Genomic DNA, 26,086 nt, shown 5'->3' with positions numbered 1-26,086 from the left:
ATAAGAGATTACTTAAAACATGACTTATACATTTTTAATAAAGGTTTGACTAGAATAAATGACTTACATTTATATGGGGGGAGATGGTTTTAGAATTTGAACAAATGAGGTGGACCAGCATCCTGAAACATACGGAGTTTGACTTTGGAGGTTGCACCGTACACTGATTTGAACATAGCTGTCTCGAAGCTCTTCTAACCCTAAACAAGATTTTGTCTGTGCCCCAATTTTGGTCCTAAACATGACTTATTTATTATCATTAGACTCCTTAAGTTACCCCCCACCCTTACCCAGATACAAACATTCTGTATGTTTACATGCACAAAAAAATAATTATTTACTTTATTTGGTTGAAACTAGCTTTTTAAAACGCATGTCAAAACCTTAATAAGGCTGGATTGGCATGTCTAGATGATGTTACTGGCTTTACCCCAGATTGCCATGTGGTGGTGGTGGCATGGTCAAAGTGACGTCAACTTTTAATTTGCATTATCGGCGCTGATTCATATATTTTTTTTTAAAAGGCTAAAATAAATTATATATACAGTACAGGCCAAAAGTTTGGACACACCCTCTCATTCAATGTGTTTTCTTTATTTTCATGACTATTTACATTGTAGATTGTCTGTCAGAATAATTGTCTCTAAGTTATCACAAAACTTTGTGTTGCCATGAGTTCCCGGCGAGAAGACAAAAGCTGTTTTTGATCCTACCAAGAAGAAGGCTTGTAAAACTCCACTGTGTAGGATGGGAAGCGACATGAAGGTGTTCTGTTTCTTTGATGTATTGTAATCCACAAAGATTTTGTCTTGACCCGAGAACTACAAAGCAGAGAGAAAGCAGGACCTGCCCAAGCTCCAGGCACCTGTTCTTTGAACTGTTTTACGACCTTTTCTTTGAACCGACCTTTTCTTTAACTGTTCTGTAACATAGGTAATGGCTGTTTACGACCCCCGTCCCTTTAGAAACAGATGTTGCCATGTAATCAGGGAAAGTCCAAATAAAAGAGGAGGCGTACAATCTTTCATCAGTGTGGTGAGACTGTACAAAGAGTACAGTCCAGACGTCTCTCCTCAATTGAGCCAAATTTCATTCTGTCTCTGTTTAATTCCTTGCTTCTTGTCTTGTTTAATAGATGTCATCAGTGTTTGAACCTGACATTGTCACTGAAGGCATCAAAACTATAAATGAACACATGTGGAGTTATGTACTTAACAAAAAAAAGTGAAATCACTAAAAACATATTTTATATTCTAGTTTCTTCAAAATAGCCACCCTTTGCTCTGATTACTTTTTCGCACACTCTTGGCATTCTCTCGATGAGCTTCAAGAGGTAGTCACCTAAAATGGTTTTAACTTAACAGATGTGGTTGAAGCTCATCGAGAGAATGCCAAGAGTGTGTGAAAAAGTAATCAGAGCAAAGGGTGGCTATTTTGAAGAAACTTGAATATAAAACATGTTTTCTGTTATATCACCTTTTTTTCTAAGTACATAACTCCACATGTGTTCATTCATAGTTTTGATGCCTTCAGTGACAATCTACAATGTAAATAGTCATGAAAATAAAGAAAACGCATTGAATGAGAAGGTGTGTCCAAACCTTTGGCCTGTACTGTAAATACATACAACAAATCTGTGTTAATTGTAATTAGTAGAGATGTCCGATAATATCGGACTGCCGATATTATCGGCCGATAAATGCTTTAAAATGTAATATCGGAAATTATCGGTATTGGTTTCAAAAAGTAAAATGTATGACTTTTTAAAACCCGCTGTACGAAGTGGTACACGGACGTAGGGAGAAGTACAGAGCACCAATAAACCTTAAAGGCACTGCCTTTGCGTGCCGGCCCAATCACAAAATATCTACGGCTTTTCACACACACAAGTGAATGCAATGCATACTTGGTCAACAGCCATACAGGTCACACTGAGGGTGGCCGTATAAACAACTTTAACACTGTTGCAAATATGCGCCCCCCACCTCAACCTCCTCATGCTCTTTCAGGGAGAGCATATCCCAAATTCCAAGCTGCTGTTTTGAGGCATTATAAAAAAAATAATGCACTTTGTGACTTCAATAATAAATATAGCAGTGCAATGTTGGCATTTTTTTCCATAACTTGAGTTGATTTATTTTGGAAAACCTTGTTACATTGTTTAATGCATCCAGCGGGGCATCACAACAAAATTAGGCATAATAATGTGTTAATTCCACGACTGTATATATTGGTATCGGTTGATATCGGAATCTGTAATTAAGAGTTGGACAATATTGGGATATCGGCAAAAAAGCCATTATTGGACATCTCTAGTAATCAAACAAGAGTCAAAGTCTATCCTTTTTTATATGCTGGCAAACCAAATATTACATCTTTTCCCATGAAACTCTTATCTGGCTGTGAGCAGGCTATTGTATGAACACATTTTGATGTAAATTACACAAATTATACTAGTATTATTTATATTAGGGGTAATCAGAGTCACACAACTCTTCTAATGTTTTACTTATCATTGCAGCGACTCGCTTTTCATACGGGGCGCAGGAGTACTTCATCTCCGGTCCCTCCGCCTGTTTTGTCCACATCCATCTTCTTATTCACCTTCTTCCTGATGTCCGACCATTTCTTTTTTTATTTCAACCTGTGTGCGCTTGTCGGAGCTTGCAGCATGGCAGGTTACAATGTCAACCCTCTTTCGTTCGCTCAAACCAACAAGAAAGACGCACCTCTTACTGACTCCTAATGAACTCTAATTGCGTGTGTAATGCATATTTATAAGTAGGCAATTAATTCCGGGTTGATTGGGGTGCAACAAAGAAATGTGCTTGGATTAGTGTGTGTGTGTGTGTGTGTGTGTGTGTGTGTGTGTGTGTGTGTGTGTGTGTGTGTGTGTGTGTGTGTGTGTGTGTGTGTGTGTGTGTGTGTGTGTGTGTGTACACTTTAATACATTTTATTTTTTCTTGCCTACCCTGTTTTCTGGATTTGAACATATACCAATTTTAAGTAAGAAAATCATGCAACTCTTAATACATGAGGGCCCTGGTCTTGAGTGTGTGTGTGTGTGTGTGTGCATGCATGTCTAGTGTGTGTGTTTTAGTTCTTTGACCCTTGGGTGACTGCTGCATACAGCAGATTAGAAAGCTTGGCCTAATTTGAAAAATGATCAAGCACATGCAAACACAAATACTGGAAAATAGGACACTGTTTGCAGCTTGAGAACTAAATATAACATTGAAGGCATTTCTGCACTGCGTGAATTAAGTCGATAATTGCTTGCGACGTTTTTCGATGAGCAGAAACAGGCTGGGAAATGTTTGGGACTGCTTAGCCTGATTGTTGTTTGCATTCTGTGTGTAAGTTAAATGGAGCGACACAAGATGCCATTAAAACAACATCATGTGGCTTGTTAAATAGGCCTGGGAATCTCAGGGTACCTCACAATATTGGGTTGGCGTTAAACAATAACATCTCAATATATCGATGCTACAAAAACAAAGTAAACTATACATTATCTGTCTATTACTTGACACCTTCTATGTTAGCTATTTGTCTTTGTTTTTAATGTCTTTTTTCTATTTTATGCTGCAGCTGTCACATATACTGTGATTTTGTCGTCATGTGCGTACATGGTAATTGTTATATTTTGTATATATGATATAGACATAATATAATATAATATATCAGTATACATAATATACTGTACTTATATTATGTAAATATTACGTATATATGTTATATTTTATATCGCTATATTTAGTCTATTTATACCTGCATTGTCCTTTCCATCCTTACACTTTTCCATCCTTTGTAACTGAGCTACTGTGTGGAAAAATTTCCCTTGTGGATCATTAAAGTTTGTCTAAGTTTAAGTCTAATTACTACTATTACATTCTGTATCTTTGAAACTCATTTTGAATATTGTAGCGCCTTTGTTTCTCATTCTGTGACTCCTGCGAGGAGCAAAATGAAGGTTCCTTACTGGATGCTGTAGTGTGCTTGTAGTGTTGTCCCGATACCAATATTTTGGTACCGGTACCAAAATTATTTCGATACTTATCGGTACTTTTCGATACTTTTCTAAATAAAGGGGACCACAAAAAAATGCATTATTTGCTTTATTTTAACAAAAAATCTTAGGGTACATTAAACATATGTTTCTTATTGCAAGTTTGTCTTTAAATAAAATAGTGAACATAAAAGACAACTTGTCTTTTAGTAGTAATTAAACAAACAAAGGCTCCAAATTTAGTCTGCTGACATATGCAGTAACATATTGTGTCATTTTACATTCTATTATTTTGTCAACATTATTAAGGACAAGTGGTAGAAAATTAATTATTAATCTACTTGTTCATTTACTGTTAATATCTGCTTACTTTCTCTTTTAACATGTTCTATGTACACTTCTGTTTAAATGTAGTAGAACAGTGTTTGTCAACCAGTGTGCCACGGCATGCTACTGTGCCGTGTGATATTGTCTGGGGTGCCGTGGGAAATTTTGAAACTTCACCTAATTGGTCCAAAAAATCCATAAATTTTTTACCGCTTGTCCCTTTTTGCGGTGGCGGGGGTGCTGGAGCCTATTTTAAACAACCCCGACTTAAACAAGTTGAAAAACTTATTGGGGTGTTACCATTTAGTGGTCAATTGTACAGAATATGTACTATACTGTGCAATCTACTAATAAAAGTTTCAATCAATCAATCAATCTCAGCTGCATTCGAGCGGAAGGCAGGGTACACCCTGGAAAAGTCGCCACCTCATCGCAGGGCCAAATATTTTTTGCAAATCAATAATTATAATAATGTGCCGTTGTCTAGTGCAGTGTTTTTCAACCTTTTTTGGTATGTAAAAGGTCCCATCCATCCATTGTCTACCGCTTGTCCCTTTTGGGGTATGTAACGCTTAAACCAAAAATGAACAAAAGGCAAGTCCCGCTAGGAAAAGGCACTGAAGCATGGCTATGCAAAACAAAAGTAAAACTGAACTGGCTACAAAGTAAAGAAAAACAGAATGCTGGACGACAGCAAAAACTTACAGCGTGTGGAGCAGGGAGACAGCGTCCACAAAGTACATCCATACATGACATGACAATCAGCAGTGTCCCCACAAAAAAGGATAGCGTACGCACAACTGAAATAGTATTGATTGCGAAAACAAACCCGGTGCGGGCAATAGCACTCAAAGGAAGACAAACAGGAAGCGTCACCAAATTAATAGCGCAAGACAGAAACTAAAGCACTACACACAGGAAACAACAACAAACTCAAAATAAGGCACGACAACCTGGTGGAGTTACATTTTTTAACCTTTTCTGCTGGTGGTGTGCCTCCGTATTTTTTTTAATGAAAAAAAATGTGCCTTGGCTCAAAAAAGGTTGAAGAACACTGCGTAGAGTGATGAACGGGTCTGGTTGTGTCCTGCAAAACTAATAATAAAGCAACAAGATTGTCACGACTCGGCGGCCTCGTCATTCTGACCCGAAAGCGGAGTTTAACAGACCCATCCATCCATCCATTTTCTACCGCTTATTCCCATTGCCGGGTAAAGCGAAGGGTGTTACCCCAGACGAAAACATCCGTCCTGGAGGGAACGTCTGCCCTGTGCTACCGCTACTACGGTATGCATCGGAGCCGAACTGCAGAAAACAACTACATAATTAACTCTCACTCTTTTGTGCAGATCTGAATGCTTATTATTTAAATGTTTATCCAAGTTTGAAGCAAAGATGGCAATACTATTCGCCACATTTGGTGAGGCGTGTTTTAAAGCAACACTTGCAGCGCGGCGCCTCCTTGTTTAAAGGGGAACATTATCACAATTTCGGAAGGGTTAAAACCATTAAAAATCAGTTCCCAGTGGCTTATTTTATTTTTCGAAGTTTTTTTCAAAATTTTACCCATCACGCAATATCCCTAAAAAAAGCTTCAAAGTGCCTGATTTTAACCACCCGTCCATTTTCCTGTGACGTCACATGGTGAAGCCAACACAAACAAACATGGCGGAAAGAACAGCAAGCTATAGCGACATTAGCTCGGATTCAGACTCTGATTTCAGCGGCTTAAGCGATTCAACAGATTACGTATGTATTGAAACGGATGGTTGTAGTGTGGAGGCAGGTAGCGAAAACGAAATTGAAGAAGAAACTGAAGCTATTGAGCCATATCGGTTTGAACCGTATGCAAGCGAAACCGACGAAAACGACACGACAGCCAGCGACACGGGAGAAAGCGAGGACGAATTTGGCGATCGCCTTCTAACCAACGATTGGTATGTGTTTGTTTGGCATTAAAGGAAACTAACAACTATGAACTAGGTTTACAGCATATGAAATACATTTGGCAACAACATGCACTTTGAGAGTGCAGACAGCCCAATTTTCATCAATTAATATATTCTGTAGACATACCCTCATCCGCGCTCTTTTCCTGAAAGCTGATCTGTCCAGTTTTGGAGTTGATGTCAGCAGGCCAGGGAAGCTAGGGTCAATATTCTTCTCTTGATCATCTTCGGGACGGTGTGAGCTAAGACATCCAGGGGGTTTAGCTCGCTCGTCTGCGGGAACAAACTGCCGCCATTGCTTGCCGTGCTACCGAGGTCCTTTGTCCCTGAATTGCTCGCACACTCCGGCAGATTCAATGGGGGTCTGGCGGTAGATTTCTTTGACTTTATTGTTGGAAATGCATCTGCTTTGAGTGTCGCAGGATATCCACACATTCTTGCCATCTCTGTCGTAGCATAGCTTTCGTCGGTAAAGTGTGCGGAACAAACGTCCAATTTCTTGCCACTTTCGCATCTTTGGGCCACTGGTGCAACTTGAATCCGTCCCTGTTCGTGTTGTTACACCCTCCAACAACACACCGACGAGGCATGATGTCTCCAAGGTACGGAAAACAGTCGAAAAAACGGAAAATAACAGAGCTGATTTGACTCGGTGTTTGAGAAAATGGCGGATTGCTTCCCGATGTGACGTCACAACGAGAGCGAATATTAGAAAGGTGTTTAATTCGCCAAAATTTACCAATTTAGAGTTCGGAAATCGGTTTAAAAAATATATGGGTTTTTTTCCTGCAACATCAAGGTATATATTGACGCTTACATAGGTCTGGTGATAATGTTCCCCTTTAATCTAAGTGTGTACATTAATAATGTGTGATTAATCACATGGGTTAACACATTGGATTTGACAACTCTAGTTTAAATCAATAAAGACAAACAAAGAAGGGTGTTGGGGGCCACGGAACAAAACTGCCATGTTTTGTTCCACCTTTCACATGTTAAATGTGTTCGGGTGGAGGGACTAAAATTCTAAAACTCATTTATTATCTCCAAGTTTCCTTATGTCTTTGGCCAAAGTCACGCGTACTTTTGCAACCAATGCTGTGTTCAATAGTGTCGCCAACCGCCCGCGGCGATGTGAGGAGGCCAATCCGAGGGATGTCGACTTGAACGGGTTAGAATGTAGAACACGTCTCCTGCCAATGCTGAGTGCAGGTTAGTGCAATCACACACACAAATAGGCACTGGCTGTTTACACGTTGCATGGAGACGAGGAATGGTTCTTGTGCCAAGCAGTTTGTGTGTAAGTTCATGGAAAGCAACATTAAGTCATTAATTAAAATTGATGAGGCTTCAGATTTGCTTTGATGGCAGAGTTTAATGAAGGCCAACTCAGCTCAGTGTCTTACTCAAATGACTTCTTGTCACCCTGCAGGTGTGACAAAGATACCAGATTCTATATTGATTCTACTATCATCCTATTCTAATTATTGGGGCGGTATAGCTCGGTTGGTAGAGTGGCCGTGCCAGCAACTTGAGGGTTCCAGGTTCGATCCCCGCTTCTGCCATCCTGTGTCCTTGGGCAAGACACTTTACCCACCTGCTCCCAGTGCCACCCACACTGGTTTAAAAATGTAACATAGATATTGGGTTTCACTATGTAAAGCGCTTTGAGTCACTCGAGAAAAGCGCTATATAAATATAATTCACTTCACTTCACTTATTATTCTGACCTATTCTTCTTGCACCTTCTCCCACACTTTTGATCCGATTCAAACCATTGCACTTTCAAAATCCATCCAACAAAACCTTCGTCTTAGTCATGCTACCATTTTCTGTTTTCCAAATGTTCCCATATTTCAAGGAAATGCACTTTTTCCCGAGACATTTTCTTATTCACAATTAATTAGATATATCTCAACTGGGGATGTCCGATAATATCGTACTGCCGATATTATCGGCCGATAAATGCTTTAAAATGTAATATCGGAAATTATCGGTATCGGTTTCAAAATTATCGGTTGATGACTTTTTAAAACGGCGCTGTGTACACAGACGTAGGGAGAAGTACAGAGCGCCACTAAACCTTAAAGGCACTTCCTTTGCGTGCCGGCCCAGTCACATAATATCTACAGCTTTTCACACACACACAAGTGAATACAAGCATACTTGGTCAACAGCCATACAGGTCACACTGAGGGTGGCCGTATAAACAACTTTAACACTGTTACAAATATGCGCCACACTGTGAACCCACACCAAACAAGAATGACAAACACATTTCGGGAGAACATCCGCATCGTAACACAACATAAACACAACATAAACACAACAGAACAAATACCAAGAACCCCTTGCAGCACTAACTCTTATGGGACGCTACAATATACACCCCCTGCTACCCCCTACCCCCCCACCCCACCCAAATTCCAAGCTGCTGTTTTGAGGCAAAAAAATAATGCACTTTGTGACTTCAATAATAAATATGGCAGTGCCATGTTGGCATTTTTTTCCATAACTTGAGTTGATTTATTTCGTAAAACCTTGTTACATTGTTTAATGCAACAAAATTAGGCATAATAATGTGTTAATGCCACGACTGTATATATCGGTATTGGTTGATATCGGAATCGGTAATTAAGAGTTGGACAATATCGGAATATCGGATATCGGCAAAAAAGCCATTATCGGACATCTCTAATCTCAACCAATTCAAAACATTCCACCATTGACACATTCAGGGTTCGTACGGGTGCTTAAAAACCTTGAATATGCTTGGATTTTAATGTTGTGTTTTCAAGGTTTGAAAAATGCTTGAATTTTGGGTGAAGTGCTTGGAAATGTTCATCATATTTCTTGGCAGTCTGACTCAATAGGCTAATTATAAAATGGAAAAAAATAAAATAAGCTTCCTGAAAAATGAAAGCTACACGCTTGATCTGTTGGCTTTGCACGAGCCCTTACATTAGGTTGTTGTCATGCCAGAGCCGTATATACGGCTCTGGCATGCCCCCAAGAGGACAGTGGTGCATCGGTTGTCGGGAAGTTGTCGTTTTTATGATTATTGGATGGAAAATGACAAATACAAATACTAACCCTTTTCTGACTACCTCAGTTAAGGCAAACAAGTTACATTTTATCGTTTTGGTTAATTGCATTAAAATAGTTACATTATTGGACTTGTTTGTACCGTAAAAGTCATGTAATGTATAATTTGTAACCTTTTTCACAACTTAGAGCTGAGTTAATATGAATGATTTTGTAGTTTTTACACAACATGGTTGTAGAGATGTCCGATAATGGCTTTTTTGCCGATATCATATATTCCGATATTGTCCAACTCTTAATTACCGATTCCGATATCAACCGATACCGATATATACAGTCATGGAATTAACACATTATTATGCCTAATTTTGTTGTGATGCCCCGCTGGATGCATTAAACAAGGTTTTCCAAAATAAATCAACTCAAGTTATGGAAAAAAATTCCAACATGTGCATTTTTTTTTTTTAACATGCCTCAAAATAGCAGCTTGGAATTTGGGACATGCTCTCCCTGAGAGAGCATGAGGAGGTTGAGGTGGGCGGGGTTGTAGGGTTTGCGGGGGGTGTATATTGTAGCGTCCCGGCAGAGTTAGCGCTGCAAGTGGTTCTGGGTATTTGTTCTGTTGTGTTTATGTTGTGTTACGGTGCGGATGTTCTCCTGAAATGTGTTTGTCATTCTTGTTTGGTGTGGGTTCACAGTGTGGCGCATATTTGTAACAGTGTTAATGTTGTTTATACGGCCACCCTCATGGTCAAACAGCTTGAGCGTAGCATTAACCTCTAAAGGCCTTAGTGGCCACATGCGTGGACAGCACCTTTTAGCTCTTATTTCCAAAATTGTGTACACTACTGAATTGGGGTCTTATGCCGACATATGGACACTTATACTGCCATCTGATGGTGTCAGAAGAGTGTAACATACAATGGAATTTTGAAAAAAAATAAAAGTTTAAAAATAAAAATTAGCATGTCACTACACATGAAGTACACGTTTGTGTACTTATGGACTATAAGTATATCATATCAAAATATGATTTTTAGTTTTTATTCTAATTAGGGTCCAATAAGCCCAAATAGCAAAGAGAAATAAAAAAAAGCATGTAAACAAACAGCTTGGGCCTTAAGAGGTTAGAACAAGTCAGAGTGAGTGTAGAGTTTGAGCAGAAAATGCTGTATTGCTGTTCTGTTCTTGGGTGTTCCAGTCATTCAAATATAGAGATAGGAAATAGCTTTCGTAGAGTCCCGAAAAAAGTGGCTCATGAAGGTAAAAGTCAGGGGAAAAAAACGAAAGTGCGTCGAAGGAAAATATCACTTTCATCATCGTGTGGAATACAATCGGACCATGCTTGTGTCTGCAGTGATCACTTTGTAAAATGTTTGTTTGAACATTTGATTTGTTTGAGAAACTTTCTGTGATGCAATCCAGTTTATTGTCCGCTAAAATAGCAGTTTGATAGCAGAATTAAACGTAAAGAAAAGACAAAAGATCGCATACGTTTTTGTTCTTTTGTGGATGCTATGCCTAAATATAACTACAAAGACCTGCTTGTGCAAATAAACGAACGTCATGATAAGTCCAAGTGATAAATATTGTGATTGTTGTTCCAATCCACCCTATTTTCTTTCTTGTTTTTTATAACAGAAACCATAAGCATAGTTGTTGTGCAGGAAAGCCAAGTGCTTTATTGGACACGGATGACCACATTATAGCATCTTTGGTGATATTTGTTGGCATCAAGAAAATATCCTAAATAGTATTGATAAACAAGGCTCAACAGCATATACTGCATCTTGATATGGCTAGCAAACATTGCTGAACAACAAGGACATCTATTGTTAGAATAATTGTATCTAAGTTATCACAAAACTTTGTGTTACATTGAGTTCAGCTCGGCCTGCGAGAGGACAAAAGCTGTCTTTGATCCTACCAAGCAAAAGGCTTGTAAAACTCCACTGTGTGCGATGGGAGGAGACAGGAGGGGTTCGTTTTCTTTGATGTATTGTAATCAACAGAAAGATATTGTCTTGACCCGAGATCTAAAAAAGCGGAGAGGAAGCAGGGCCTGACTCCCCTCCAGGCACCTCTTCTTTGAACTGTTTTACGACCTTTTCTTTGAACTGTTTTGAAACAAAGGCGATGGCTGTTTACGACCCCCCTCCCTTAGAAACAGCTGTTGCCATGCAATCAGGGAAAGTCCAAGTAAAAGAGGAGGCGTACAATCTTTCGTCAGAGTGTGGTGACACTGTCCAAGGATACAGGTGTACGCGTACCTACTCAGTGGCCTAGTGGTTAGAGTGTTCGCCCTGAGATCGGTAGGTTGTGAGTTCAAACCCCGGCCGAGTCATACCAAAGACTATAAAAATGGGACCCATTACCTCCCTGCTTGGCACTCAGCATCAAGGGTTGGAATTGGGGGTTAAATCACCAAAAATGATTCCCGGGCGCGGCACTGCTGCTGCCCACTGCTCCCCTCACCTCCCAGGTGGTGATCAAAGGGGATGGGTCAAATGCAGAGGACAAATTTCACCACACCTAGTGTGTGTGTGACAATCATTGGTACTTTAACTTTAACTTTAACTTCTCCTCATTGAGCCAAATTTAATTCTGTCTCTGTTTGATTCCTTGCTTCTTGTCTTGTTTAATAGATGTCATCAGTGTTTGAACCTGACATCTATAGTTAAATAATGAGACAAAATATGAACTTCACACCATTAAAAACAACTGCAGACATGAATTGTAGATGAGACCGGGTGACATATTTGGTGACTACATTGCCGTAACTAAATAAACTAGCTTTTAACACTTGTAATGGAAGTACTGCATTTTTTGTAAATGATTTTCATTATCTAAACACTTTGATTGCACAAGTGTTGTAATTTTTGGAACATATTGTATGGCTAACAGTCGTAAAACAGTAGTGGCACAGCAGGAAGTTGCTATGTTTGCGCGTGCGCTGACGGATTAAGCGGTGACACAGGTATACCTCAGAATCATATATTTTGTAGCCTACTTGAAGCATTTTTACTGTAAGCATGCAGGCCTTTTCTGGTGAATTTTACAGGTATGCTTCTCAAAGTCATACAGTTTAGTTTGGTACTTGATGCATGCTAACTGTTTGCATGCTAACGTTAGCATGCACCTCAGAGTCATATTTAGTATTGACACATTCTTACTGTTAGAATGCCAGCTTTTTTGCACATATTGCAGGTATACACAGCAGAGTCATATAGTACAGTACTTGACGCATGTTTACTGTTAGCATGATAGCATTTGTAGCTGATTTTACAGTTATACATCCCAGAGTCATATATTTTGGTACTTAACACATTGTGAATGCTAACGTGCTCGTATGTTATCGTTAGCATGATATCTTTTTAGCTCATTTTGCAGGTATACACAGCAGAATTATACAAAACCCAAAACCAGTGAAGTTGCCATGTGGTGTAATTCATAAATAAAAACAGAATACAATGATTTGCAAATCTTTTTCAACTTATATTCAATTGAATAGACTGCAAAGACAAGATATTTAATGTTCGAACTGAGAAACATACATTTTTTTGCAAATAATCATTAAATTTAATAACACATTGCAAAAAAGTTGGCACAGGGGCATTTTTACCACTGTGTTACATGGCCTTTCCTTTTAACAACACTCAGTAAACGTTTGGGAACTGAGGAGACCAATTTTTGAAGCTTTTCAGGTGGAATTAATTCCCATTCTTGCTTAATGTACAGCTTAAGTTGTTCAACAGTCCGGGGGTCTCCGTTGTGGTATTTTAGGCTTCATAATGCGCCGAACATTTTCAATGGGAGACAGGTCTGGACTACAGGCAGGCCAGTCTCGTACCAGCACTCTTTTCTATGAAGCCACGTTGATGTAACGCCTGGCTTGGCATTGCCTTGCTGAAATAAGCAGGGGCGTCCATGATAATGTTGCTTGGATGGCAACATATGTTGCTCCAAAACCTGTATGTACCTTTCAGCATTAATGGTGCCTTCACAGATGTGTTAGTTACCCATGCCTTGGGCATTAATGCACCCCCATACCATCACAGATGCTGGCTTTTGAACTTTGCGTCGATAACAGTCTGGATGGTTCGCTTCCCCTTTGGTCCGGATGACACGATGTCGAATATTTCCAAAAACAGTTTGAAATGTGGACTCGTCAGACTACAGCACACTTTTCCACTTTGCATGAGTCCATCTTAGATGATCTCGGGCCCAGAGAAGCCGGCGGCGTTTCTGGGTGTTGTTGATAAATGGCTTTCGCTTTGCATAGCAGAGCTTTAACTTGCACTTACAGATGTAGCGAAGAACTGTATTTAGTGACAGTGGTTTTCTGAAGTGTTCCTGAGCCCATGTGGTGATATCCTTTAGAGATTAATGTCGGTTTTTGATACAGTGCCGTCTGAGGGATCGAAGGTCACGATCATTCAATGTTGGTTTCCGGCCATGCCGCTTACGTGGAGTGATTTCTCCAGATTCTCTGAACCTTTTGATGATATTATGGACCGTAGATGTTGAAATCCCTAAATTTCTTGCAATTGCACTTTGAGAAACGTTGTTCTTAAACTGTTTGACTATTTGCTCACGCAGTTGTGGACAAAGGGGTGTACCTCGCCCCATCCTTTCTTGTGAAAGACTGAGCATTTTTTGGGAAGCTATTTTTATACCCAATCATGGCATCCACCTGTTCCCAATTAGCCTGTTCACCTGTAGGATGTTCCAAATAAGTGTTTGATGAGCATTCCTCAACTTTATCAGTATTTATTGCCACCTTTCCCAACTTCTTTGTCACGTGTTGCTGGCATCAAATTCTAAAGTTAATGATTATTTGCAAAAAAAAATGTTTATCAGTTTGAACATCAAATATGTTGTCTTTGTAGCATATTCAACTGAATATGGGTTGAAAATGATTTGCAAGTCATTGTATTCCGTTTATATTTACATCTAACACAATTTCCCAACTCATATGGAAACGGGGTTTGTATACAGCCAAAGAAAAGCGAATTTGTTATGTACCATCCAATAAATGTGTTCATAAAGCACTAAATTCCCACTTGTCTTTCTGCTGCATGTTCTAGAACGACAGCGCGGTGGATACCAATCAGCAGGATCCTTCGGAGGGTATGAACTCGCTGCTGGCTGACATCTCTCTGGTGAGCTGGACAGACCTGCACTTGCCCTCATAAACACGGATGCAGTATGCGGGAGAGGGGTGGTGGGTTTGAAGACCGGGTTCTTTTTAAATTGAAGGGAAGCAATGGCGAGGTTAGCGCAGACGTCTGACCTGCAGGCCGGCTTGTTTTGTTGGAGGACAACAAGCATTTGCACGAGAGCGAGAGAGAGATTGTCTTCTTTCATTAAAATGTGTGCACCAGTGCAATCACCAAATGCACTGCAGCCTTTCCACTCTTCTGCTTGCTTTTCTACCTTGGCAGGGGGACGACAACGTCTGGGAGGAAGCTGTTAGCAAATCATCATCTGCTTTTATTTTTGTTTTGCACATGTGATTTTGACACTCATTTTATTTCTCACGTCATACATTACGAGCCACATATTTTGAAGCGAAAATAATAATACGATACATCACAGTATATTTGCCATTCCACGTGCACTCACACACTAATACACACATTGGTATTTTATACTATTTAATAAGAGTGTCCCGATACAATTTTATAACTTTGGATTTCGATATTAGAGCTTTGAGTATTGGCTGATATCAATATTGAGCCGATACAATATCAGCAGAAATCATACATATTTTTATTCTTTTGGAGTATTGAGTGTTCGGAAAGGTTTGATCAAGTGAAATTATTTATTTATTATTAGAGATGTCCTATAATGGCTTTTTTGCCGATATCCGATATTCCGATATTGTCCAACTCTTAGTTACAGATTCCGATATACAGTTGTGGAATTAACACAATATTATGCCTAATTTTGTTGTGATGCATTAAACAATGTAACTTTACCATGAATAGATTAACGTGGACCCCAACTTAAACAAGTTGAAAAATGTATTCGGGTGTTACCATTTAGTGGTCAATTGTACGGAATATGTACTGTACTTTGCAATTTACTCATACAAGTTTCAATCAATCAATCAAAAACAAGGTTTTCCAAAATAAGAGAACAACTTCAACTCCAGTTATGGAAAAAAATGCCAACATGGCACTGCCATATTTATTATTGAAGTCACAAAGTGCATTATTTTTTTTAACATGCCTCAAAACAGCAGCTTGGAATTTAGAACATGCTCTCCCTGAGATAATCTTAACACCCGTTACAACTATGAGAAATACTATACTTTGACTTTCACAACGTGCATTATTTTATTTATTTTTTAAACATGCCTCAAAACAACAGCTACAAAAACAATAAAGGCACACAACTTCAGTCAAGAGTATACTAGAGCATACTTGCCAACCTTGAGACCTCCGAATTTGGGAGATGGGGGGTTTGAGTTGGGGGGGTTGGTGGTGGTAGCGAGTGTTGTATATTGTAGCGTCCCGGAAAAGTTAGTGCTGCAAGGGGTTCTGGGTATTTGTTCTGTTGTGTTACGGTGCGGATGTTCTCCCGAAATGTGTTTGTCATTCTTGTTTGGTGTGGGTTCACAGTGTGGCGCATATTTGTAACAGTGTTAAAGTTGTTTATACGGCCATCCTCATTGTGACCTTAATGGCTATTGATCAAGTATGCATTGCATTACCTTATGTGTGTGTAAAAGACACATATATTATGTGACTGGGCCGGCACACTGTTAGTGTGGAGGAAAAGCGGACGTGACGACAGGTTGTAGAGGACGCTAAAGGCAGTGCCTTTAAGGCACGCCCCCAATATTGTTGTCCGGGTGGAAATCGGGAGAAATTCCGGAGAATGGTTGTCCCGGGAGATTTTCGGGAGGGGCACTGAAATTCGGGAGTCTCCCGGGAAAATCGGGAGGTTGAAATAGATACCGATAATTTCCGATATTACATTTTAAAGCATTTATCGATATTATCGATATTATCGGACATCTCTATTTATCATTTATTATTAACCATCTGGAATGGACTTGTGGTGTCTTTAAGTTGAAGTGGAGTGGTAATTGCACATCTGCTTTGGAGACTTTGTTTGTGTAAGTAGTATACAACAACTGCAATATTGTTAAACTAAGGACACTTGCAGTCGTGGTCAAAAGTTTACATACACTTGTAAAGAACATAATGTCATGGCTGTCTTGAGTTTCCAATCATTTTCTACGACTCTTATTTTTTTTGTGATAGAGTGATTGGAGCACATATTTGTTGGTCACAAAAAACATTTGAAAAGTTTTATGAATTTATTATGGGTCTACTGAAAATGTGACCAAATCTGCTGAGTCGAAAGTATACATACTTTATTATCATTATCATATTTGGTGATGTAGAAAAGATACAATCAAATCAAATTAGCTTAATGGCATGGCCTCTTAACTTCATGTGAGTGATTATGATTGACGGCACCTGTTGACTTCTCTGAGCCCATTTAAATAGGGCTCATGTGATGCAGTCATTAGACTCGGTTACAAACGCGACAGTGGGAAAGTCAAAGGAACTCAGCATAGATCCTAAAAAACAAATAATTTTAAAGCAGCTTAAGGTCCCAAGAGCAACTGTGCAGACAATTGTTCGTAAGTATAAAGTGCATGGCGCAGTTTTGTCACTGCCACAATCAGGAAGAAACACAAGCTATCACCTGGAAGCTGCTGGAACACAGGTGTCAGTGTCCACTAATACTCTAACATTGTTCAAATCAGTAACCGGTAGTAAAACTCCTGCTTTTCTCATGGCCCAAATAGTTCACAGTAGCACTATACATAATCATAGTACCAGGGCGTCTAGTGAGGGGAATTTTGTACTCCCTCGCCCCAGGAAGAATGCTTTGCGGAAATCTTTTATTCATAGATCTGGAATAACCTGCCTCAAATTCTCACCGGCATTGAAAGTAAACAGGTTTTTAAAATTGAAGTAATATTTTATCTGAGTCTGTAAATTAGTTTGCTTGTTGATGATTTTTGTTTGGTTTTGTATTGTGTAGTTATATTTATATGGTAATTATTATTCTGTGACTGTAAATTGTTTGCTGGTTTTCTTATTGATGCTTTTATCTGTTTCTGTATTGTGTAGTTATAATTATATGCTTTTACTTGTAATTGTATTGAGGTTGTGGACCCCAGGAAGACTAGTGGGTTGTTGTGGCAACCAGCTAATGGGGATCCTTAATAAAAATCAAAATCAAAATCACAGTTAAGCGTGTTTTGCATCGCCATGGACTGAGAGGCTACCATGCAAGAAGGAAGCCCTTGCTCCAGAAGCGAAACCTTAAGGCTCGTCTAAAGTTTGCTGCTGATCACACGGGCAAAGATAAGACCTTCTGGAGGAAAGTCCTGTGGTCAGATTAAACAAAAATTGAGCTGTTTGGCTACAATACCCAGCAATATGTTTAGAGGAGAAAAGGTAAGGCCTTTAATCCAACCAAATATTAACATTGCTGTACGTATATTTTTGACCCAGCAGATTTGGTCACATTTTCAGTAGACCCATAATAAATTCATAAAAGAACCAAACTTCATGAATGTTTTTTGTGACCAACAAGTATGTGCTCCAATCACTCTATCACAAAAAAATAAGAGTTGTAGAAATGATCGGAAACTCAAGACAGCCATGACATTATGTTCTTTACAAGTGTATGTAAACTTTTGACCACGACTGTACATAAGTGTCCTGTCTAGGGATGTCCCGATCCAGGTTTTTGCACTTCCGATCCGATACCGATATTGTTTTTGCACTTCCGATCCGATACCGATACTGACCGATACCGATACTGACCGATACTGGCCTATCCGAGCATGTATTAAAGTGTAAAGTTATTTAGCCTACTTAGTTGTCAGAATCATGTTGAAAAGGGTTTTAGTACTCTTGATAACAACTAGCCAGCTGAATTAGGGGAGTTTGAATAATACAAAATGGTTGGTAACAAGAAACTGACCTGTTTATTCAAGGATAAACACAAAATAGACAAAATTATACATGACAAACAGAAATGGCATCATTGAAACAAGGGCTGGGCGATATGGCCTTTTTTTAATATTGCGATATTTTAAGGCCATATTGCGATACACGATATATATCTCGATATTTTGCCTTAGCCTTGAATGAATACTTGATGCATATAATCACAGCAGTATGATGATTCTGTGTTTTGATTGATTGATTGAGACTTTTATTAGTAGGTTGCACAATGAAGTATATATTCCGTACAATTGACCACTAAATGGTAACACCCCAATAAGTTTTTCAACTTGTTTAAGTCGGGGTTCATGATACAGATACATACTATCAGATATATACTATCATCATAATACAGTCATCACACAAGATAATCACATTGAATTATTTACATTATTTATAATCCAGGGTGTGGAGGGGGGCGCCGGATGTAAGTGTCAAAAAGACAGCCAAAAGAGTTTGATATGAGAATAAATCTAAAGTTAAAATATAGGGTAGAAATGCACCCATTTGCAGGAAATGTAGTCTTGATTTTCAAAATTTTCTTTCAAGGCTTGCATGTGTACATTAAAACATTCTTCTTCATACTGCATTAATATATGCTACTTATAAACTTTCATGCAGAGAAGGACATCACAACTAAAAAAATCACTAATTTTTTCATACGGTGTTCATCTGGAAATTTTTGCCTCGGCATTTTGATGGTGTGGACGTGTGGCACTGAATGGAGATAAGCGTCTCGACAGACGTTACAATATTTGAACAATGATGATGAAAACTGTTTTCCCTGTCGTGTCGGTGTGTCGAAAATTGTTATGCGCTTATTTTTTTATTAGATTGTGTGCGTGGCATATAATTGCTATGCGCAGAGGACGCTTAAACAGTGCGCAATTGCACAGGCGCGCACCTTAGAGGGAGCGTTGGTCACACAGCTGTGCTAGCATCACAGCTAACGTTAGCCATGCTGCTACCTCTCTGCTCGGGGAGGACGTATACGTCATATGTGATGTATGACGTGACAGTATGTGACGTATGACGTGACAGTATGTGACGTGTGTAAGAAGTTGCGCTTGCTGTCTGTGAGAGGGAGACACAGGAAAGAGTGAGAAGAGCCTGTCGTGTAATGCCAGCAGCTAAAAGCAACTGCGTGAGAATCCACAGACCTGTGGATGTGTTGAAGGTGTGCTGGAAAATGCGGAACGGAAATTAGGGAGCAGCCGAAATGTGGAATGTATTATTTAAATCGGTGCGTTGGAAAACACGGACCGGAGTTTTTTTTTAATCTGGATCGGCATTTTCCCATGCCTTGCCGATACGCATTTTTTTGCAAATATCGGCAGCCGATCCGATCCAAATATCGGATCGGGACATCCCTAGTCCTGTCATTGTGTCATATAAGCCGGAAGATTGACGCTTAAAATACATTGGATAGATAGCGCCCTCTAGGCATCTGTGTAAATGTTGCAAACAGCCCCTTTAATGAATTACTGTGACCACTAGGTGTTGCCAAAAACAATTATCACTCCACTTCAAATTATAGACAGCATAAGTCCATTCCAGATGGTTACCGTAATAATAATTAGGTAAGTGTCGATCATACCTACCAATGTTGTCTGCGTGACTAGTTTGACTTGATCAAACTTTTTTTTCTAAATCCACACTACAAAATAATAAAATGATGTATGGGGATCCTTAAAACCAATACTCAAAGTTTCAATATCGGTAGTGAAAACTTTGTATCGGGACACCCCTAGACTGAGAACATATCCCCTGGGTACACCAGAGACTTATTGTATATACTAAATGTCAACAATGTTGAACCACAAAAAAACGGATACTTGACGTAGAAGGGAACTGAAATAAATCAATCTAATCCTGCTCATATAGAGCCAAAACTGATTCCACACTGGTATCAATACTATCGATACTTGGATCGAGCTGCCCGCCCCTGAATACAGTCGTGTTTAAATGATACAGTACAGCATTTGTTGAGAATGATGATTCATTTACAAATGAATCATTGGTTAGATAAGATTGTATCATATCTTGCACACACACAATTTATGATCAAATGATGCTCTCACTTCAGGATGATGTACAGTCGACCACAGCTGACTCTCCCCCCTCCTTCAAGCCTCCGCCCCCATCAAGGGTAAAGAGGCGCCCAAGTCGAAGAGACCAGCTCAACAAATCGTCTGAATCCACCCAATCAGGCTTGTACTTTACAAACCCTGCACACCCTAACCACAGCAAAAAGACATGTCAGAGCCCTTCCTTGCCATCAGTACGTTATAAACAAGATCTTCCACGGGAACCATGCCAGGACTATGCAGCCATCCGGAAAAAAGAACTCTTAGCTCCATCCAAGACGGAACCAAAAGCTCACTTTGTTTCCCCACACACCATCGGTCCTTTCCCCCGCGTGCAGTCCCCCAGTAGAGGTGCCAACCTATCTGCCGCCTCATCCTCACCACCACCACCACCTCCACCCCCGCTACCCGCACCTCCTCCACCGCCCGCTAAGCCCGTTAGTGTGTCCAAATCCTCCTCTCCGGGCTCTAAGCAGCAATTTGTTACAGTGGAGGTTCACAGGCCCAATGCAGAGCCCGACGTCAATGAGGTGCGGCCGCTGCCCCAAGCTCGAGGTGAGGAAAGCAGCTTAAAGTGCATTTGGGGAATTCAGTTAATCACTAACACTGGAGGTAGTCCAGTTTTCTATTTAGTTTCCACAAAGTACAAAAATCATTTACATTTGACGCAAAGCTCATGAAAACCTATGAAAACAGATTTTTGTCAGTGGTTAGTGGCTCCTATGAAAAAACACCCACAATGTTATAATAATGCAAACCCCGTTTCCATATGAGTTGGGAAATTGTGTTAGATGTAAATATAAACGGAATGCAATGATTTGCGAATAATTTTCAACCCATATTCAATTAAATATGCCACAAAGACAACATATTTGATGTTCAAACTGATAAACTTTTTTTTTTTTTTGCAAATAATCATTAACTTTAGAATTTGATGCCAGCAAATACTGATAAAGTTGAGGAATGCTCATCAAACACTTATTTGGAACAGCCCACAGGTGAACAGGCAAATTGGGAACAGGTGGGTGCCATGATTGGGTATAAAAGTAGATTCCATGAAACGCTCAGTCATTCACAAACAAGGATGGGGCGAGGGTCACCACTTTGTCAACAAATGCGTGAGCAAATTGTTGAACAGTTTAAGAAAAACCTTTCTCAACCAGCTATTGCAAGGAATTTAGGGATTTCACCATCTACGGTCCGTAATATCATCAAAGGGTTCAGAGAATCTGGAGAAATCACTGCACGTAAGCAGCTAAGCCCGTGACCTTCGATCCCTAAGGCTGTACTGCATCAACAAGCGACATCAGTGTGTAAGGGATATCACCACATGGGCTCAGGAACACTTCAGAAACCCACTGTCAGTAACTACAGTTGGTCACTACATCTGTAAGTGCAAGTTAAAACTCTCCTATGCAAGGCGAAAACCGTTTATCAACAACACCCAGAAACGCTGTCGGCTTCGCTGGGCATGAGCTCATCTAAGATGGACTGATACAAAGTGGAAATCAAATCAAATCAAATCAACTTTATTTATAAAAAGTGTTATGTGGTCTGACGAGTCCACATTTCAAATTGTTTTTGGAAACTGTGGACGTTGTGTCCTCCGGACCAAAGAGGAAACGAACCATCCGGATTGTTATAGGCGCAAAGTTGAAAAGCCAGCATGTGTGATGGTATGGGGGTGTATTAGTGCCCAAGACATGGGTAACTTACACATCTGTGAAGGCGCCATTAATGCTGAAAGGTACATACAGGTTTTGGAGCAACATATGTTGCCATCCAAGCAACGTTACTATAGACGCCCCTGCTTATTTCAGCAAGACAATGCCAAGCCACGTGTTACATCAACGTGGCTTCATAGTAAAAGAGCGCGGGTACTAGACTGGCCTGCCTGTAGTCCAGACCTGTCTCTCATTGAAAATGTGTGGCACATTTTGAAGCCTAAAATACCACAACGGAGACCCCCGGACTGTTGAACAACTTAAGCTGTACATCAAGCAAGAATGGGAAAGAATTCCACCTGTCTCCTCAGTTCCCAAACGTTTAGTGTAGAGTGTTGTTAAAAGGAAAGGCCATGTAACACAGTGGTGAACATGCCCTTTCCCAACTACTTTGGTACGTGTTGCAGCCATGAAATTCTAAGTTAATTATTTGCAAAAAAAAAATAAGTTTATGAGTTTGAACATCAAATATCTTGTCTTTGTAGTGCATTCAATTGAATATGGGTTGAAAAGAATTTGCAAATCATTGTATTCCGTTTATATTTACATCTAGCACAATTTCCCAACTCATATGGAAATGGGGTTTGTAGTTTGTTTCTACTCAATAATAATCTCAGGGCATTCAGTCGATTGCAACTGGACTGTTTGGTTTGTCTTAGAAGACGTTTCGCCTCTCAAACCAGGCAACACCCTGAGACAGGGACTAGTGCATCCTAAAGACCGGACACCCCACACCCACAAAAACAATCTGGTGTATGCTATCCAGTGTAATGATGATAGATGACTGATTCATATATTGGAGAAACAAAACAACCACTAAGCCGACGTATGGCACAGCATAGACGGGCAAACTCTTCAAGCCAAGACTCAGCTGTCTACCTGCGCCTCAAGGAGAAACAGCACTCCTTTGAGAACAAAAATGTACAGATTCTGGACAGGGGGGAGTGATGGTACGAAAGAGGAGTGAGGGAAGCCATCTATGTCATGGTTGAAAAATGACATGAGTTGACCACTATGTACAACTATTATGTAGCAGCGGGTAAGGTTAAAATGTACTCAACACTCCTATAATATTGCAACTCTTGTCCATGTGGTCCAAAACAGTGTTTGACTCACAGACTTCAGGACAGACTCCTAATGCAAATTTTACAAAAAGCTCTGCCTTGATTTATGTTTTGGCGCCAAGTGAGTCTGTCCAGAAGAGTGCAAGAGACGTTCAATCCTCAGCGTGTCATCCCGGACGAGCCCCCAAATTGTTGCGTGAGACCAGTCTTCCTCTCAGGGAATAAAATACACTGGTCAATCCCAAGTTCTTTCGGATGACATATATGTTGAGTAAGAAGGACCACCAAGACAGAATAGCTATATTATCAAGTTTTACTAAAGCATTAGGAGACCAGTCCTTACAAATGCGGTAATAACAGCGTCAAGAAGCGGTTTGAAAATCAAACGGAAAGAGTCAAGCTTATTTAGAATGAAAACAGCCCTGACATTGCAATGACCTGGATGAATGAGAACATTCACAGACATACTCAAAAGATGAAGCACTGATCTAGTGGTACGCCAAATAATCACTTGATTAAAGTACAGTGTTGTATTTCCCTATATTCAAACTAGTGTTGTCCCGATACTAATATTTTGGTACCGGTACCAAAATGTTTTTTGATACTTATTGGTACTTTTCTAAATAAAGGGGACCACAAAAAATTACATTATTGGCTTTATTTATAGCAAAAAATGTTACGGTACACTAAACATATGTTTGTTATTTCAATTTTGTCCTTAAATAAAATAGTGAACATACAAGACAACTTGTCGTTTAGTAGTAAGTAAGCAAACAAAGGCTCCTAATTCAAACACTGTATTACTGTTTAAACTGTGTGTAATGTTACAGTGGCCAAACATATTTGATATTTTTCTTAAATAAAACCTTTGTCTTGTTTTAATGAATACATAGGTCTACTACGCTGCTGTATTTTAATGTTGGTCATTATGGTGGTATTTGGAAAGCAAAGTTTTTTTCTGAGGTGGTACTTGATGAAAAAACTTGTCCTATTTTAATTGTAATTTCATACCATATTTAGTATCTAAAGGTTTGTTTTTCTTTTAAAAGGCATGTTACCTGTTAAAATTATAATTAGGGACCGCAATGTCCCTTTGGGACAGAGGACCTTTTTGTATTTTGTGCGTTTTATTATTATTATTATTCCGCCTCCTCTTTGAGCTGTAATTTGACCCCTTTAACATTCTTCAAAACTCACCATATTTGATACACACATTAGGACTGGCGAAAATTGCTATTTAATAAAAAACCAAACCCCAAAACTCAAAATTGCGCTCTAGCGCCCCCCTTGGAAAAAAACACAGACAAAACTGCTTGTAACTTCTGGTAGGAATGTCGTAGAGACATGAAACACAAACCTCTATGTAGGTCTGACTTAGACCTAGATTTCATACATTGACATCCTTCAGCAAAAATCAGCAGGAAGTTGGCAATTCCCCCTTCAAAACAAATTTTTAGTAAAAACAGTCATTTTTGCCTCTTTGAGCTGTAATTTGACCCCCTTAACATGCTTCAAAACTCACCAAACTGGACACACACATCAAGACTGGTAAAAATTGCGATCTAATAAAAAGCCCAACTCCAAAACTCAAAATTGCGCTCTAGCGCCCCCTAGGAGGAAAACTCAGACAAAACTGCCTGTAACTTCCAGTAGGAATGTCTTAGAGACATGAAACAAAAACCTCTATGTAGGTCTCACTTAGACCTACATTTCATTTATTGACAAACCCCAGAAAAAATCAATCAGCAGGAAGTTTGCAATTCCCCTTTCAAAACAAAGGTTTTGTAAAAAACGGTCACCTTTTTTCAAACATTACGGTATCTCCTCTGAGCGCGTTTGTCGTGTCGGCTTCAATTTAGCACAGGAGTGAGATTGAACTCTTCTGATTAAAAGTTAAACAAAGAGTTTTAATTACTGCTCTGGTTTGGATTTTATGTGCCGTCAAAGTCGGTCCCGTCCATCGCTGCTTGCAGCTTTAATTAATTTAAGTTTTTCGAGGTACAAGCTGCGTCATAGAATCAATCAAACCCGTATCCCGAGGTACCATTGTACAATATTATATATTATAAAATATAATATAATATTAGCAGTAGGAAAACAGTTACTGATGCCTAATTGCCAGTTGATATTTTAAGAGTACATAATGACTTTTCTCTTCAGCCTTCTTATACACACAATCTTGGCCAAATGCAAACTATTGTAGCAGCAAATATATACGTAGAGTGTTTTAGATTGTGTTCCTGCAATGTGGCATGTTTTATTTTATACATAATTCACGCCAACACGATCACATTTAATTTGGTTGTGATCGTCAGACGATCATATCAGGAATAGTTTGACTAGCGTCTGCAGCCTTTTTGACGTAGTGAAACACTGAATAGTAAGGTTATGCAAAAAAAAATAACACACAATAACTCTATATTTTGGTGAAGATCCAGATAAAAGTGCTCACACAGTACACATGTAAGAGAATCATACTCCCAAATGACAGCAATGATATCACGTGTGCCCCCACCCACCACTAGGTTGCGCCCTGTCTCAGCTGTCAGACAATGGTCAGACTCTCAGTGAGGACAGCGGCGTGGACATAGCCGAGTCAGGACACGTCAGCAAAGACACCAGCCCCCATCCCTCATGCACACGCCACCTTCCAGATGCCCAGAGGAGTGGGGGGGGTACCTCCGCCAAACCGGTGAGGGTGCATTTCCAAACAGCTGTGGGCTTTGACATGGAGGAATTAGCAGATTCATTGATGAACAATTAATCAATCAATTACCGATTGACGTGATCTGCTGCTTGACTTCGGTCCTTGTGAGGACCAACTGAGAACCTGATTGTGG

The 26,086-nt window shown here is 39.6% G+C and overlaps 1 protein-coding gene across 4 annotated transcripts in view; it reads left to right on the top strand.

Annotated features, from left to right (window-relative positions):
- Nucleotides 1-26,086, top strand: part of whrna (whirlin a) — a 350,775-nt gene that overhangs the window by 292,485 nt on the left and 32,204 nt on the right. For all 4 annotated transcript variants that reach the window (XM_061980754.2, XM_061980751.2, XM_061980752.2 and 1 more), the window contains 3 exons: nucleotides 14,418-14,492; nucleotides 20,458-21,013; nucleotides 25,772-25,938. In XM_061980754.2, the coding sequence (XP_061836738.2) occupies nucleotides 14,418-14,492; nucleotides 20,458-21,013; nucleotides 25,772-25,938 (798 nt within the window). The remainder of the gene's footprint in view (nucleotides 1-14,417; nucleotides 14,493-20,457; nucleotides 21,014-25,771; nucleotides 25,939-26,086) is intronic.

This window comes from Nerophis lumbriciformis, linkage group LG20 (genome assembly GCF_033978685.3).
Source record: "Nerophis lumbriciformis linkage group LG20, RoL_Nlum_v2.1, whole genome shotgun sequence".
Taxonomy (NCBI): Eukaryota; Metazoa; Chordata; class Actinopteri; order Syngnathiformes; family Syngnathidae; genus Nerophis; species Nerophis lumbriciformis.
This window is presented reverse-complemented; position numbering and strand designations above follow the sequence as displayed.